The sequence below is a fragment of the Platalea leucorodia genome (genome assembly GCF_965183815.1).
Source record: "Platalea leucorodia genome assembly, chromosome: 9".
Classification (NCBI taxonomy): domain Eukaryota; kingdom Metazoa; phylum Chordata; class Aves; order Pelecaniformes; family Threskiornithidae; genus Platalea; species Platalea leucorodia.
The window spans coordinates 35136793-35151543 of record NC_138831.1 but is presented as its reverse complement, the minus strand read 5'-3'; the positions used below and the strand labels follow the sequence as shown (position 1 = coordinate 35151543).

Genomic DNA, 14751 nt, shown 5'->3' with positions numbered 1-14751 from the left:
CCAGTTGAACAACCACTGAAATAGCCTATCTCCTTAAGCTGAATATTCTGACTACCCAGATAATGGCGTGTTCCAGAAACACTAAAAGCTTCATATACCACTGTCATGTTTTTTCTCTTAATGAAAATTTATTGTTTTCAAGTAGCAAGAACTTATAAATTTTATTCTGCAATCACTCCAACTTCTGTGCAAAAACCAAAAATGCAATACTTAAAATTAGTAAACCTTAATAAGCTACCATCATAGTTAGCATCATCATTAGAATTACGCTTTTTATGAGGGTCACAGGTTTTGCAGCCATGAGCAATAGATTACTACAAAAAGTTCACAAAAGCAGCATGGAGAAGCTTTCCAATGTCTGGACGACTTTTAGCTGAGTTTGAAAGTCTTTGGGTGACAAACCTCACATTCTTGCCTGCTTTTTCCAGCACCTCCTGATTTTGCAGAAATACCTCCTTGTGAAAACACACTTTCCTGATTGCTTATTTGCTTAGTACCTTTGACAAAGCAGTGAAAAGGTGGAGAGCTTTGTAAAAATTGTTTAATGAAACCACACGGAACACAAGACAGCCTCCTGAACAGAGACAAGCAGGATAACTCAGATTCCCAGAAACATCTGCTGTCATCTTCTAAAAAAATTTTAGTGACCCTGAGCTGACTTACGATTTTGCACTGAAGAAACCACAAAATGTGCAAAGTGAAAGGAAAACCAAAAGCAACTAACTTAAACCCCTTGCAACAAGATGAATGTTGCTTACAAGCAGCTCTGATGGCTACAGCTGGACTATGACAGAACAGGGACCTGAAACTTCCAAGTTTTGCAAAGCACTCAACTACATGCTGAAAGGAATGGCTGCTGGATTGTTTTTCTTGGTGCTGCTGCAGCATAAGGATGAGTTTGAGATCTTTTTTGTTTTTTAAGGTTCCAGACTTCTGCTTATTATCATAAATACAGAGAAACCAGTAAATACCAGATCTGAGTTTTCAAGATTTCCAGCTCTACCAGCATTACGTGCTCTATAAAAATGTGCATGTATACATTTTGAATGCTGTTTTATCGGTGAGAAATTTGTGACCACCAATATGCCAAAAAACAACCTCCCAACTACCATTTCACTTGTCCAATAAATTGCTTGATAAACCCTTGAATAGCTTTAGTTTTCTGATCTGTTAGAACATGTTCATTCCTGTCCTGGTGCAACTCACCTGCCTCAATAAACCAATTTATCATGTAACGGTGTAAGCAGAGAGACTGGGAGTCCTTCTAGCTGGAACTATAGCCTCAAGAATTCCTAACAGGGGAGGGAGCTGGCAAATTTAGCAGACTAAATCCATACCAGCAGCTTTAAAATGAAACATATGAAATGGATTAAAAAAAAAAAAAAAAGAAAGAAAGAAAAGATGATAGCATAAACCCAAGAGCTCAGGGGATAAGGAGATAAGGAGTAGCATGGGAAATAAAAACTTTGCCACTTTCCCATACATGCCAACAGCCTGGTTATTTTTAAGCAAAAAATGTTACTCTTTTTCTGTCCTGCCCATTCCAAAAATGTTCAAGTGGCTCAGGACATTTTAACATAGTTAAGGGAATTTTTCTGCCAGCTGTGTTCAGATGCTGGCATGTAGATCTACAGAAAAATTACATTCAATGTCATGATTTTGTATATTAGTAACGTGGCTACTTTCACTGTCCTGCCAAGTAAGCTGCATTCTCGCCTGTTTTCTACTGAATGTACAAGTATCTATGGAAGCTCTTTAGACAGAATTATTGGCTTTTTTTTGTCGTCAAACAAGTTAGTGTTGATGGATGCTATACAAACTGTTTGCATCAAAAAATGAATGCTAGTATATATAGGTGTATGTAATGTACCAAAACCACATTTGGATGAAACCAGGACAAATTAGAACTGGTAAGACCACCCTACAAGATGTCCAGAACATGTGGTTTTCTTGGACTGTGGGTAGCTTATATTATTTCTTCACTTTTGAAGAGTCACTTTTTTGGTAAAATTATGGAGTTCACATTACAGTGCAGACTGTTCCCCACAATAAACTCCCATCTACAGGCAAATGTTTCTGTAGAACTAGTTACGGCTCCAGTGGGAATTAAGGAGAAGAAAGCTGAAAAGAGAAGAGAAGCAATTCAATAATGAGCACTTTCCTTTCTTGTACTTGAGCAGTAGCCGAGATGCTTACCAGCCAGAAGTGAGATAAAGCAGCTGTCAAACAAGAGTACTGGGATTTGAAACTTCCAGTACAGCTAGATAGTTCTAGTAATAATTACATCAAGCTAGCAAGAAAGGCCTCGTGTAGCTCCATTTTTATTATTTGCTACGGTAATTTTTAAGACAGATCTAAGGATGGACTGACAGGTGAAGAGAAATTAAAGGGCAAGGGGCAGGTTTTACAAATCTTAATCGGCCCCTTTCTCTCCAGTCCACTCAGCAGAATTGGCTCCAAAACAGAAGCACGAATGTAGGCAAACTAAGGGCTTTGTAACCTGGGAACATGAAAGGTTACACCAGGGAACGGCACAGTTCACAAATGCACGCAAGACAGACATAGATCTGCAGAAATTTCAAATAATCTCTAATTTGCAGCACACTAGACAGATCTAGAAATATGCCACAAGATGCTCTGATGTTAGTATAAACATTCCAGGATCCTTTACGGTTTTGAATTAAGGACCTGCTTCAGAATAAACAATTATACAAATGACCCTGCATTCTGCAGATACCACCTCAATATCACATTATCTCAATACAAATTTGATATACTTTCACTTTAAAAGAACTGAACTTTTTAGGCAATCAGAAGATGCTCTTTTCTCCTCAGGCAGCCTTGATACACTTTACATAAATGAGCATGCCGCTTGGCTGAATTCTTGGTCACTCAAAGAAGGTTAACGATGTGGGAAGCATAATCACCGCTGTGGAACCAACTAATAGGAAAACACCAAAGCCAAGTCAGACAGACAGGAAAATAGATGGTAACAGGTCTATGGTGTTTGTCACGCGAGATCAAGCCAGAATTAACAACTGCCAGTTAGTTCTGATCAAAATGCCTGTTCAATGATTTTTTTTCCTCTCCTCTCTTGCTGTTGACATCTAATTCACACTGCTTAGAAGGCCTTTCAAGGCATAACCTCCACCCAGTTGCACTAGCACACAAAGAATGCTTTATTCACTGAGATGCAACTTACCCAAATAGTTGTTGCTCTTTGACATCTCAGTAATGTTGATTTTAGTAGCTCCTTCAGGAATTTCCACTATCTTGTGGTAGCCAAGATTTGTTAGCGTGTGTTTGAAAACTCCAGACACAACCTTGCAAGCAGTGTTGTCCCCTCCACATATTCCACACTTGTCAATCACCTTGTCTGAACCCAGATAGTCGTCACAACCAATGCTCTGCAAAATAAAATAAGATTTCTTTTTCCAACATCTTACAACTGCAGACTTCAGACATAACAACCGAGGACAGTATGACCTTCATAGAACATTGAATCCTTGAAAAGATTTTGTGAATTAGCATTTCAGCAATTGCTTCCCTTGTTCTTCTGTATGCAAAAAGGCAATAAAAAACAGAGGGTTCACAGACTTGGGATTTCAAGTTAGTGGACAGGTTTTTACAGCCTGTTACCAAAAATACAAGAACACACTAAAGAACACTAATGCATTGATCATTGCTGATTACACCCTCCTCAGCTGAAAGAAAAGAATCTCTTAACAACATAGTTCCGTTAGCTGCTAGTCAGAAAAGAGGTGAAAAGTTACAATTTTGTTATGATCCAAAATGGACTTTTTACAAAAGCAGAACTACTTTATATATATAAAGTGTCGTCTTAATCTCCTCTAAAATTGAGCACTGAGCCTATTGTCACCAAAAGAGCTTTCTAAAAAGTCTTTACACTGCATCTAGACAGTTATAGAAGCGATCCTCCTGTTCACTGAGTAGAAAATCTTCAACCCACTCAGTAACAACCACTGGGATAGGATAGTTTAAAAAAATTAAATAATTTAAAATAATGTAAATTAAAGGGCAGAAAAAAAATGTTAAAGATTTGACACAAAGCAGAAAAAAATCTTTCCAACTTATTGCACTTCAAAAGTGCACATACTGTAGAGACCATCTCCTCTTCTACAGAACCATTTCTGTTCATTGATCTTGCTGTTTTGTATTTACAGACTTCAAACAACATTTATGATGAATGCATCACCTACCTATATGATTAATTGGCACATTGAAAAAAGAACTTCTCATTCTCATTCAGGTGAGAATGAAATATTACATGAGCCAGTAGAACAGAAGCCTATCACATATTTTATGAAATGTAGTAATTTGATGGAAAATATTCAAAATAAATGAGGGAGTACTGTTCTACTATTTCAAGTTGTCAAAAATACTTGCAAATTCTTGATGAAAAAATGGCTAATTATTGTTTTATGGTCTTTCCTGGAAGCAAACATCCAAGTAAGAGGGGGAAGAAAAAGAATTTTTTGATACCACCAACTTACAACGTAGGGAGTATCTTGAGCCTTGGCATCACTGTATGTCTTTCCTATTCCCAATATTAACACTTGGCCCTTGCTGCAAAAAATGTTCTAAACTGCAAGCCAGAGTCTGCTTAGTTCCAATATAAATATTTAACACCCAACATCTTTTTTATGACTATCCAAGAAACACAGATAAAACCATCTAACTCTTCACTGCCAGGATCATATGGAGCTTGACAATGATACCTGTTTGTAGTCATGAAGCAAGAGAACGAAGAAGATTCCCAAGCACTCTGTGTTTCACAGTGGGGTAACCTGATAACTAAAAATCTGTTCCATCCTATCAAATCTCATGTGAGCAGATTGTTGCATGATTTCAAAGAGATTTTGGATTCAAACAGAAACACTTGGTTTAACACCTTGCATTTGCATTGCTTGGTGGAAATCTTAAAATCATGTATGGGTTCAATTTTTGTGTTTTGCCTCAAAATGCCTTTTATTAGTAACAAAGTAATGCATTTTCTTAAACATAGGAATTACAAGTGTCACTACACCAAATCATACAATATGATTTCAGACCTGCTAAAACAATCTGAAGAATGTGAGTGATCTAGATTTAAGACAGCTGTGCCCAATGACTGATTAATCTCTGTACTAGTCCTCCTTGAAAGATATTTTGCTGAGAGTATTTACACTTTCTCTACCACATACTTTTTGGATGGAAATGTAGTGGCACTTATCACCAGCCTATGTTATACAGTGACTTAGCAGGAAATTTCCACTGCCAGCAAGTTGTTTTATGGAGGGAGTGCTTTCAAGTATGAGGTGTTATACAATATGAATTGCTAGCATAAATGTTTAATGGTGTTCTCCATCAGTACTGAGTCCCACACAGGTTAATACAATTTTCTTCCCCTTAGCAAATAAAAGAGAATAGAGAAAAGTGTGTTTTATTCATTGAGACCATAACACAGAACTACTGTGGGTCAGTCTGAACAGAACTACTTTTCACAGAAGAAACACAACCGATCAGTACAGATGGGATTCCTTTGTAGGGAATAAATATCAAACCTTTTTTAAATTCACATGTCATTCTTAGTCAAATGTTGACTGACATACAAAACAGCTGTCAATCTTTGGCTGTACTATTTGGAACTCTTCCCATATAGGGTAAAAGGAGCCTGTGTCACAAAAAGTGCCTGTAATGCTTAAATGCTCTTTCACAGAAATGACTGAGAAAGATACAAAGAATGAATTACTTGAGACAAGGACCTAATAATCTGAAACCAGCAACTGACAATGAGGAAAAAGCCACAGAACGACAAGTATATAAATAAGATAAATAATAAGATAATGAGTAAATAGCACAAGATAAATAAGATAATAAATACAATAAATAATAAGATATAAGTAAATGATATATATTATGCAGCGTGCACTCATATGCATTTTACATACCAATAGAACAGGTATTTAGCAACAAATTACAATTTTACAAAGAAAATTAGAAATCTTTACTGGGGCATCTACTGAGGCTTCCATGGAAATGATGTGCTTTAAAGAGGAATAGGTTTCAGAGGAAGAGGCCAATTATAACTAATACATTCTAGAAAACCTTGACATTTGCTTAATACTGTTTAGGCAGACATAGAAAAATGATTGTGTACTCTAATATTACCAGATCCAGCAAGTATATCATAAAGCAAGCCCGTGTCCCACGTGTTTTATGGGAATCTCCCTTTCTAACTGCATAAAGCATAGATTTCTAGCACTAACAGGTCATGACATATTGGATCAGACACCCGTTACTGGTCCAGGACTCAATACTCAGGATGTCCTGGGCCTTGGTCCAGAGTAATTTTGGGAAGATGAAAGACACACCTTTCTGGCAAGCTGATTCTGTTTTCTTTCTGCTCTTAAAACAGCTGCTTGAAGCTGTGCAGAGATTTGGAATGGTAGTCATCCTTGTAGAACTACACTGGTAAACAGAACTCACCCAAATGAACCAAAAATGTAGAATCCATGCAACTGCACTGAACAGATAATTCAGCATTTTTTTTCTTTTTTTTTTTTCCTTCCTGTTTTGACTATAAATTTAAGAAGTACCACCTTGCTGTTTGGTTAACATACATGCATATAAAAATATGAACTGACTTCTAACATCTCTCAGGATGTGGTATTCATTACATTTAAGCACATGTATACACAGCAAACATAAATCCCCTTATCACATTGCCTAATACACTGTGATACATCAGCAAGAAAAAATGATGTTAAGGAAAGAAGTGATAGAAACTGGAATTCACTGTGAGTGTTCCTTCCAATACTTGCTGTGAGAACATGAATAAGTCTTAACTATGTCAGTAGATATAAAGATCAGAAGTTTTGCTAGATAAGCAGATAGGTCTGAAATCTCAGATAAGTCTCCTTGTACAACTCTGGAAGGTTAAGATGTAAAGTGGGTGCCAAATACATTAACACCCAACTTAACAGCCCAGTACACTCTCACAACGGTGAAAGAAGGTCTCAGTCAATGAAGAATTCACAGTTGTTTTTCATCATGTAAGACACATTTAAGGAATCCAAAAGCAGATGGCACTTTTCGAGCCACATCACACACAACATTCCTACTATGAATGTAAAAATATTAGGATTGTGAATATGAGATGAACAAGAAGACAAAGATAAATGCATTCTGCCCACCAAAAGGATTTTGGACAGGACTACTGCAAGCTGTTCCTTGGCTATCAACATGAGGAAGTCTAGAACACATCTGTCCCTTAAAACATTTTCTTGCAAAGTACTGTTTCTTAGAAGAGGTACTTTTAACGTGCACTATCTATACATCTTCTGTATTGCTCAACTATTTTTGCAAAGTGGTTCAAGAAACTCAAGTTACAAGTTAGCACGAAAGACGCTGTTCAAGAATTACAGCCAACTCTATGCCAAAATTAATTTAAATAAAAACCCTTGAGAGAAACAAGGGACAATCTGGATGAAATATTCAGTGGTGGACTTAATAGGGATTTAGGACTATGTATACAATAGAATGGGGCTGGTGCCAGGCATTTGAAAACATGAAGTGCTGATCCTTGAAATGGAAAACAGATGTTACAATTCCAGTACTAAATGATTGCATTAAAAATTGCGATCTATGTGGTAGAGCGGCATAAATAATATAACATGACAATAACTTGCTTCGATTGCTTTAGCTGCACTGTATTATCAGGTAGGAAAGCCACAGTTATGAGTTGTAGTATAGTAACATGATTTACTTCAAAAATCAGTTATATTGACAGGTAGTTAGCTAAAAGTTGTAATACATAAGTAATTTGGAGTCCGGGCATCCATGGCGCTAGAAGGCAGAAGACTAAAAGGTTTACTAGAAGTCATACTTAACTATAAAGTCAAAAATTCTAAGAAAAGGGTCAGGGACAGTTACAGATGTACCACAGCTGATCCAGCTGCTAAAGAAATGTTAGGCAGGGTAATGTGAGAAGAGTAATCAAGCAAGGTGCATGGTCTAAAACACCACCCACAGTGGGTAGCAGAAGAATACCTGGCTACTGGTGGTAGACCTGTTTTAACACTTTATATTATCAATAAATCCTAGTTCTACAAATTGCTGAGGCCACTGCTAATTAAGTTTTATATCCTACTGTCCTGTGAAACAGAGCTTCATGGGAGCCATCACATTTGCTGTTCTGCTTGAGCAATACCATGCCTTCCCCAACTTGGTATCACTGATTTAGCCACCAAAAAACACAGACTCTTTCACCTGCTCTGTGGAATAAATAGAAGTATTGAGATTAACTATTAGCGTTGTGGGTGATTTCTGGGGGTTAACTACAGGAGATGATGCCTTTACTTTTAAGTTACTGTTTTCTCCTCTCCATGTTCTGAAAAACTTGGTACATGAGTCTTATAGGGTAGCATAATGTAACAGTATCAGAACTAGTCATACCTCCTTTCTCAAACTTCTGGTCATCCTTCCAAAGTAGTTCAACATCCTTTGATAGTGAATCCAACAGAAATCATGATATATCAACACCACTAAAACTAGCTTTGCTAGGTGATAATATCTTTTCAATATTCTAATTTGCAGTTAAAATATTTACCTTTTTTCCCTTCTATAAAGTATCAAATTATGCAAAAACATATTTTGAATATATTGGGATTTATGCTGTTTAATACCATGTAGCTTCTACAGAGAAGCAGGATTACATCAATTGTTAAATATTATACTGACAGGAAATATTTCATAAAAATTACTGGATCTAATACTAAGGATTAATTATTTACTGCATTTAAGGAACAGGAAAAGTAAGATCCTCCAAATCTCACATTAGCTGTTTTGAGTCTCTTTGCCTTGTAAGTATCCAGGTACCTGAGCAGAAACTAGTAAAAATACTCCATGGTTTACATTAGAAAAATACCATGCAAGGGTAAGAATATCTGCATATTGACACAAACCTACCAAAGCAAATGGGTAATCCATGAAGCATTATCAACACATGGAATGACTAATTTTAGCACACATATCCTGTAACATTATTTTGTGTTGAAAATAGAAAGATCTGAAAGAAAAACGACATCCTCTAAGTGTGTCTAGATGCTTCTCTGTTAATACTTAGCTCTCCACTTGCTGTTACCTAGTTTCATTTGTACTGTTAGCGGCTATAAAATGACATAGGTTCATCTTAATAATATATTATTTAACTCTGAAAAGAGATATAGAATGGTGATTGCACGGCATACAGAGAATGAGATTCAAGCGTGAACAGAGTAAGAACTATTCTTAGGCAGTCTGCCACTTAAGACAGAGAATACATAGTCATTAGATGTATATATTAAGGGCAAGCAAGAAGGAACACAGATTATTTAGTTTACCCAGAAGGTAAAATACCCTACAGTTTTCATAGGTACCTTACAAGGACTTTAAATTAACAAGCAAGGATTAAGATCCAAAACAGGATACATGACTCTAGAGAATTCCACACAGAGGGCATGTATTCTCCTAACAGTGACTGCAAGAAATATAGTAGACGGCCCACATTCTTAAGCCTTTAACAAAGACCATTTAATAAAGTATTTTGAAATACTAGGTTTGAGGGTTTTGATGTAGGAATACTAGCTGATAAATCATAAATCATATACTATCATATATGTCATCTAGCTGGTATTATCAAATATGTCACCCTTACAGTAACATTATTTTCTTCTTGTCTTTTTTTCTGGAATATCTATGACATGGCCTAAAAAGAATAAACACTGAGGCAGTAACACTACCATTCAAACTCTCCATGAAACTACTCTCGTCAGACTTCACTTAAAATAAGCCATCTACTGAATTAATTCATAATGATATGAATTTTTGAGGAGAAGATATTTACTAGGACTCATTTAGGATTTTGCAAAAATTATATTTAGCTTCTCATTTACATTCAGATAAGGAAGATGGGATGAATGGGTTCTAACTATGTATCTTTTTTAATTAGGTATCACAGATTCTGATCCAAATGTCAGGAGTCTGGCATTTCCAGCATTCATATTGTAAATCTGCATATATCGCACTATAAAGGAACATCACTTTAAACCAAGCCAAGATAAAGCAGCATTAAAGATAGACTGGTACTGGAATAATTATTTTGAACTTCTACCATTATATGATGCAGAAAAAACAAACAAGAGGAAGAAAATGCTTTAAAGGTGACCTGTAAATAGGTGATAACTTCAAGAATATTTGGTAGATGACTTAAACATGGTCTTCTCAGCACACAGCTATTATTTTGCTTTTTGTGCTTCTCAGGTCCATGAAAAGAGCTGAATTTGTTTTTAAGAAACCCTGCGGGTTTTTTTCCAGGTATCTTGTTATTTCTGTAGCTTATTGTGCTTGCTTATAATTGCACCTGAGTAATCCATTCCAAGGATGCACACTAACAACTTTGAATAAAACACCAGCACAACAACAAAAAAGCAAAAGTCATTGTGCTCTTCATCCATATAAGCAATAAATGGAAATACATAAAAAGCGTGTGTGTGTCTACACAGTTATACATCTGCCCCAAAATGACCCTTATCCTGTCATATCTGCACTACAGGCTATATAGCCTGGTTTCTTTTCTTCCCAAAGGGCGGAATTGACCCATAATAGATCAGCAGTGATACAGGTGATGAATTCTGCAGTTGCAGCTTATGTAGTAGTCATTATTGGTTATTATTGTTGAGGAGATTCTGCCCTACAAACAGCACGGGAACAGTAAATCCAACACGAGTTCAGCATCTGAGATAAGATTCTCAGTTGTCTCGCTTCTCTGCTATTCTCCTAGAAATTACCATTTTCCTTTCATTTTCCTAGATGGTCTACAGGATTATTTTCACTAGTACAGAACAACATGGAGTGCCTTATAGCTCTTGGTCTACTGTTACTATATTCTATCAAATGAAGCATGTAGAGAGTAGACTATACACTGTAATATAACAATTTTCCCACAGAATCATGCTACTAGTTACTACCGCACTATCTTCTTAGGTTCTACTGGCTGTGTGGTGCTGTACAACAACAATTTAGTGCTTCACTTGCCACTAGCTTAATTTAGAATTTGTCAGAGAAACTGAAGTTCCAGTGATCCGTAGCAATGTCAGTAGAAACTGCCTATTCTGAGTTTTCCTCTCTTGGTCTTCCTCTTGAGAAAGACTTCCAAGGTCCCCAGACACATGCCTAACTGAAGTCCATAGAAGAAAATTTTTCTACACTTACCTAATCCCTCCTTTCAAAATAAATTAAATAAACTATGGCATCTCTGAGAACAATGAAGGAGAAAAATAAATTGGGGGGGGGGGGGGGGGCGAACATCACAAATGTTTTTACAGTTAGTTTCATTTGGCTTTTCCCTGAACTCTAAACATTTTCCTGAACATGTTTATTTAGGTCTACCAAAAAAATGCTCATTCAAGCACAAAGAAATCTTTCCCAAAATCTATAATAACGCTAAAACTGAAAGTCAAGAAAGATGCCATAATAAGCTAGAAATACAGCAACGATTTAAAAGAAAAAAGGAAAAAGTTAAGATTCTTAACAGATAAATAAAGGTAATATCAGAGCCACTTATGCTAAAGCTGAAAGGTGATAAAAGCATGTAAACAACAAGACAATTCTTCCATCATTCTTGGTCTTTTCTACCGAATGCTGGAGCCTTAACTTTTTAACTAACCCTGCTCTACATTGTTCATGGTTCTGCTGTTAAGAGAATCATCTTCGACCTTCTTTCATCCCCATTTTAATCAACAGCTTCCTATATTCCAGTCAAATTTCTAAGGTAGTCTGAGCTTTCCTTGCTATGTCAGATATCTTCTCCATATACAGTCTGATGTTTTTACTTCCCAAGCCTTTCAAACAGAAATGGAAAGAAGTTATCTTAATAATTCACTCAGTAATGAAATGGACACAACTGAACTTGCACATTAGAAATTCAGTGTTGCCCCCCGGACGCTTAGGTGAGGTAACCCTATGTACAATAGGTAAAACAGCTTCCCAATAGCTGAGATGCTAACTTAGAGACTTCTTCACTGACCAGGAATATAACTGTATTTTTACAAAAACAGTGCTGCTGTATATTTTTGTACCAGTTTCATTAAAAAATAACTTATCTATAAGAGAAATCAGTTTCTGTTTTGTGACAACATACAAAGCGCTTCACCAGCAAGCCAAGGAAGAGATTTAATGTCCTGGAATTTTCATACTGGTTATGGTCTAAGTATAGCCTGGAGATAAGTAGGAATTTGTGACTGCATGTGCGCAAGCAGTTGGAATGGTTGGCAGATAAATAGCATAAAGACAAACCGCATGGTATTTACTGCTAGAATACAGGCTTGAATTTGAGTTGGCTAGAGGGGAAGCTCCAGATCCTCAAGAGACACTTTTAAGATAAGCAGTGGATACTTAATATACCTTGAATCTGACAACACTATCTTTAAGTTATTAAGAAGCAGAAAAGTAACTACATATAGTTAGAACCTCTATATTCCTCAGAATAAAATTTGGTTTTATTCATGCAAAGCACAGAAATGCCTGAGTCAGGGCTTGCTGTTACAGGCATCATTGTACCTAGGCATTAGAGACAAGACATTCCCCCAAACCCTGTAGAAACATGGCATAGCTGACCCACCCAGCACCATGAGATGTCACAACACCATGTCCCACAGCAGAATACAGCTGCCACAAACACAGGAAACGCCAGGATGTCTGACAAAGAAAACCCTACAACCCACACATAGAGATGCAGACTACCAAGCCACCCTCCGAACACCACAGTCCACCATCACTCGCAAGAAAGTCCCAACCAACATAGGGACGATGATTGAGCTGTTCAAGAGCCACAAATTAGTCACCCATGGACACAGCGAGGAGAAGGGGTGAATAAGCAGCTGCCTTTTCAGATTGTTTTTAAATCTGGAAGGATATGATTGCTAGAACAATCTGCAGTCACACTGGAGATCTCTGGGAGAACCCCAAACTCCTTCCAGACCATGCCTCCATTATACCACTATTTTTACTTGGTTCCCTGTAACCAAACCTAAAGCTGGTATTGACATGTCACTCCACAAGAAAATTGTTTTGCAAGTGGAATCAAGTTAGAAACTCTGTTGATGCAGAAACCAGGAAAAAAGTCTCATTTTCCCTGGCACTGTAGGGCCAACACAGCTATGGGAATGTGAGACTAAATTGTTTCTGGTTTGTGCATCAACTGAAAATAACTAGACTCCAACTGTAGAACAATGACCTGTAGGAATGACACTCCAATAGCAGCTTAACTACATTTTTAATGCTTTTCTAATAACTTGTATTTTCTGCTTCTACAAACATACAATGAATAATATAAATTTCTCTATTATAACTTACAGAAAAACATTGACAAATACTTTCTAGGAAGCTCTCCTTGCAGTATTTAAAGTTCAGAATACACTATATAGAAATCTGCAGGAATCTTCGCAGCTGAAAGAGGCCTTAGGAGGAACAGTCATCTAAGATCCATAGAGCTCCTCCTCTTGGTGCTCTCTTGATCCTGAAAACATATCATTGCGTACTTCTGGTATTATTCATTTTGCCACTTTTTACGCTACAAGCAACATCTTGTTTCTCGCTCCATCGGGGGGGGGGGGGCGGGGCAGGCAGAATTGACTCAATCTTAGCTATTCCTTTCTTCTACCATTATCACCTCCCTCCTGTTGCTGCGCGTTGATATACTACTTCCATTCTTGAGAGCACTAACGACTCAACAGTGTTTTTTCCTCTTGGCTGCTAACATATGTTTCATTTCAAATGGAGACAGAATACAGGCTGATCTAGTTACCACAGCTTAGTAATGTTTTTGAACATGTATGTGGCCATTTGTGTTTACAGAAAATTACTCGAATCCCACCATTCCAATTGACTGCAAATGGTTAGATAGATGGCTGAGGTAAAGGGGAGGAAGACAAAGAGGAAAAATGTAAAAGAGAGCCCAGACACGGCTAATTAAACTGCAGTTTCTTCCTTGTGAATGCAATTCTCCTAGTATTTGCTCAACTTAATGTACTGGTGAAGCAAACGCTGTTGGATGTTTTTTGGCTTTGTTTGATTTTAATTTCTCACCTTCTGTGCTTGAGCAAATAACTGGAACCATTTAGAAGTCATTTACTTTTCCTAAATATACTATTTGTTTCCTTTGTGCATTTTGCTCAAGATGGACAAGGCATTCATTGTCTTGTTAAATCTTCCTTTTCATTTCTGGTTAACAGCATTTTGGTATTACTTAGAGGTGCTGTAATTTTTTAAACAGGCATTATTTGGAAAGCCCACAATAGAGGAAATTAAAATGACTGAATTCAACAACTGTACTTTGCAATGTCCACTATTCCATGATTCTAAGAACATATACTGCAAAGCTTTTATTTGTATTGCCATGATTGAATTTTATTTATTGGCTTTGGGAAATATCAGCTTTTCTGTTCTCTCACACCTATAAGCAAATTCTGAGCACCAAGGTTAGTTGGTTTAAACAGAGAGCTCTGCTTTACATATAAGCTCAACACTGAAATGTTGTCATGCAGTATCAGATTCGGAAATTCCACTTCTCTGACCTACCTGATGCAAGAGAGCCCTATGCATTTTCTGAGGCACTCATTTGCTGGCAGTCAGACTGGCATTCAGAATTTAAAAGCCTTTGGGCAGGAGCATGACAGAAGCAAGAGCTCTTAATAGAAAAAAGTGTATACA

The 14751-nt window shown here is 37.0% G+C and overlaps 1 protein-coding gene across 1 annotated transcript in view; it reads right to left on the bottom strand.

The window, feature by feature from the left end:
• Window positions 1-14751, bottom strand: part of THSD4 (thrombospondin type 1 domain containing 4) — a gene marked incomplete at its 5' end in the record, with an annotated part of 307113 nt that overhangs the window by 66663 nt on the left and 225699 nt on the right. The window contains one exon of the mRNA XM_082321424.1: window positions 3203-3407. Within this exon, the coding sequence (XP_082177550.1) occupies window positions 3203-3407 (205 nt within the window). The remainder of the gene's footprint in view (window positions 1-3202; window positions 3408-14751) is intronic.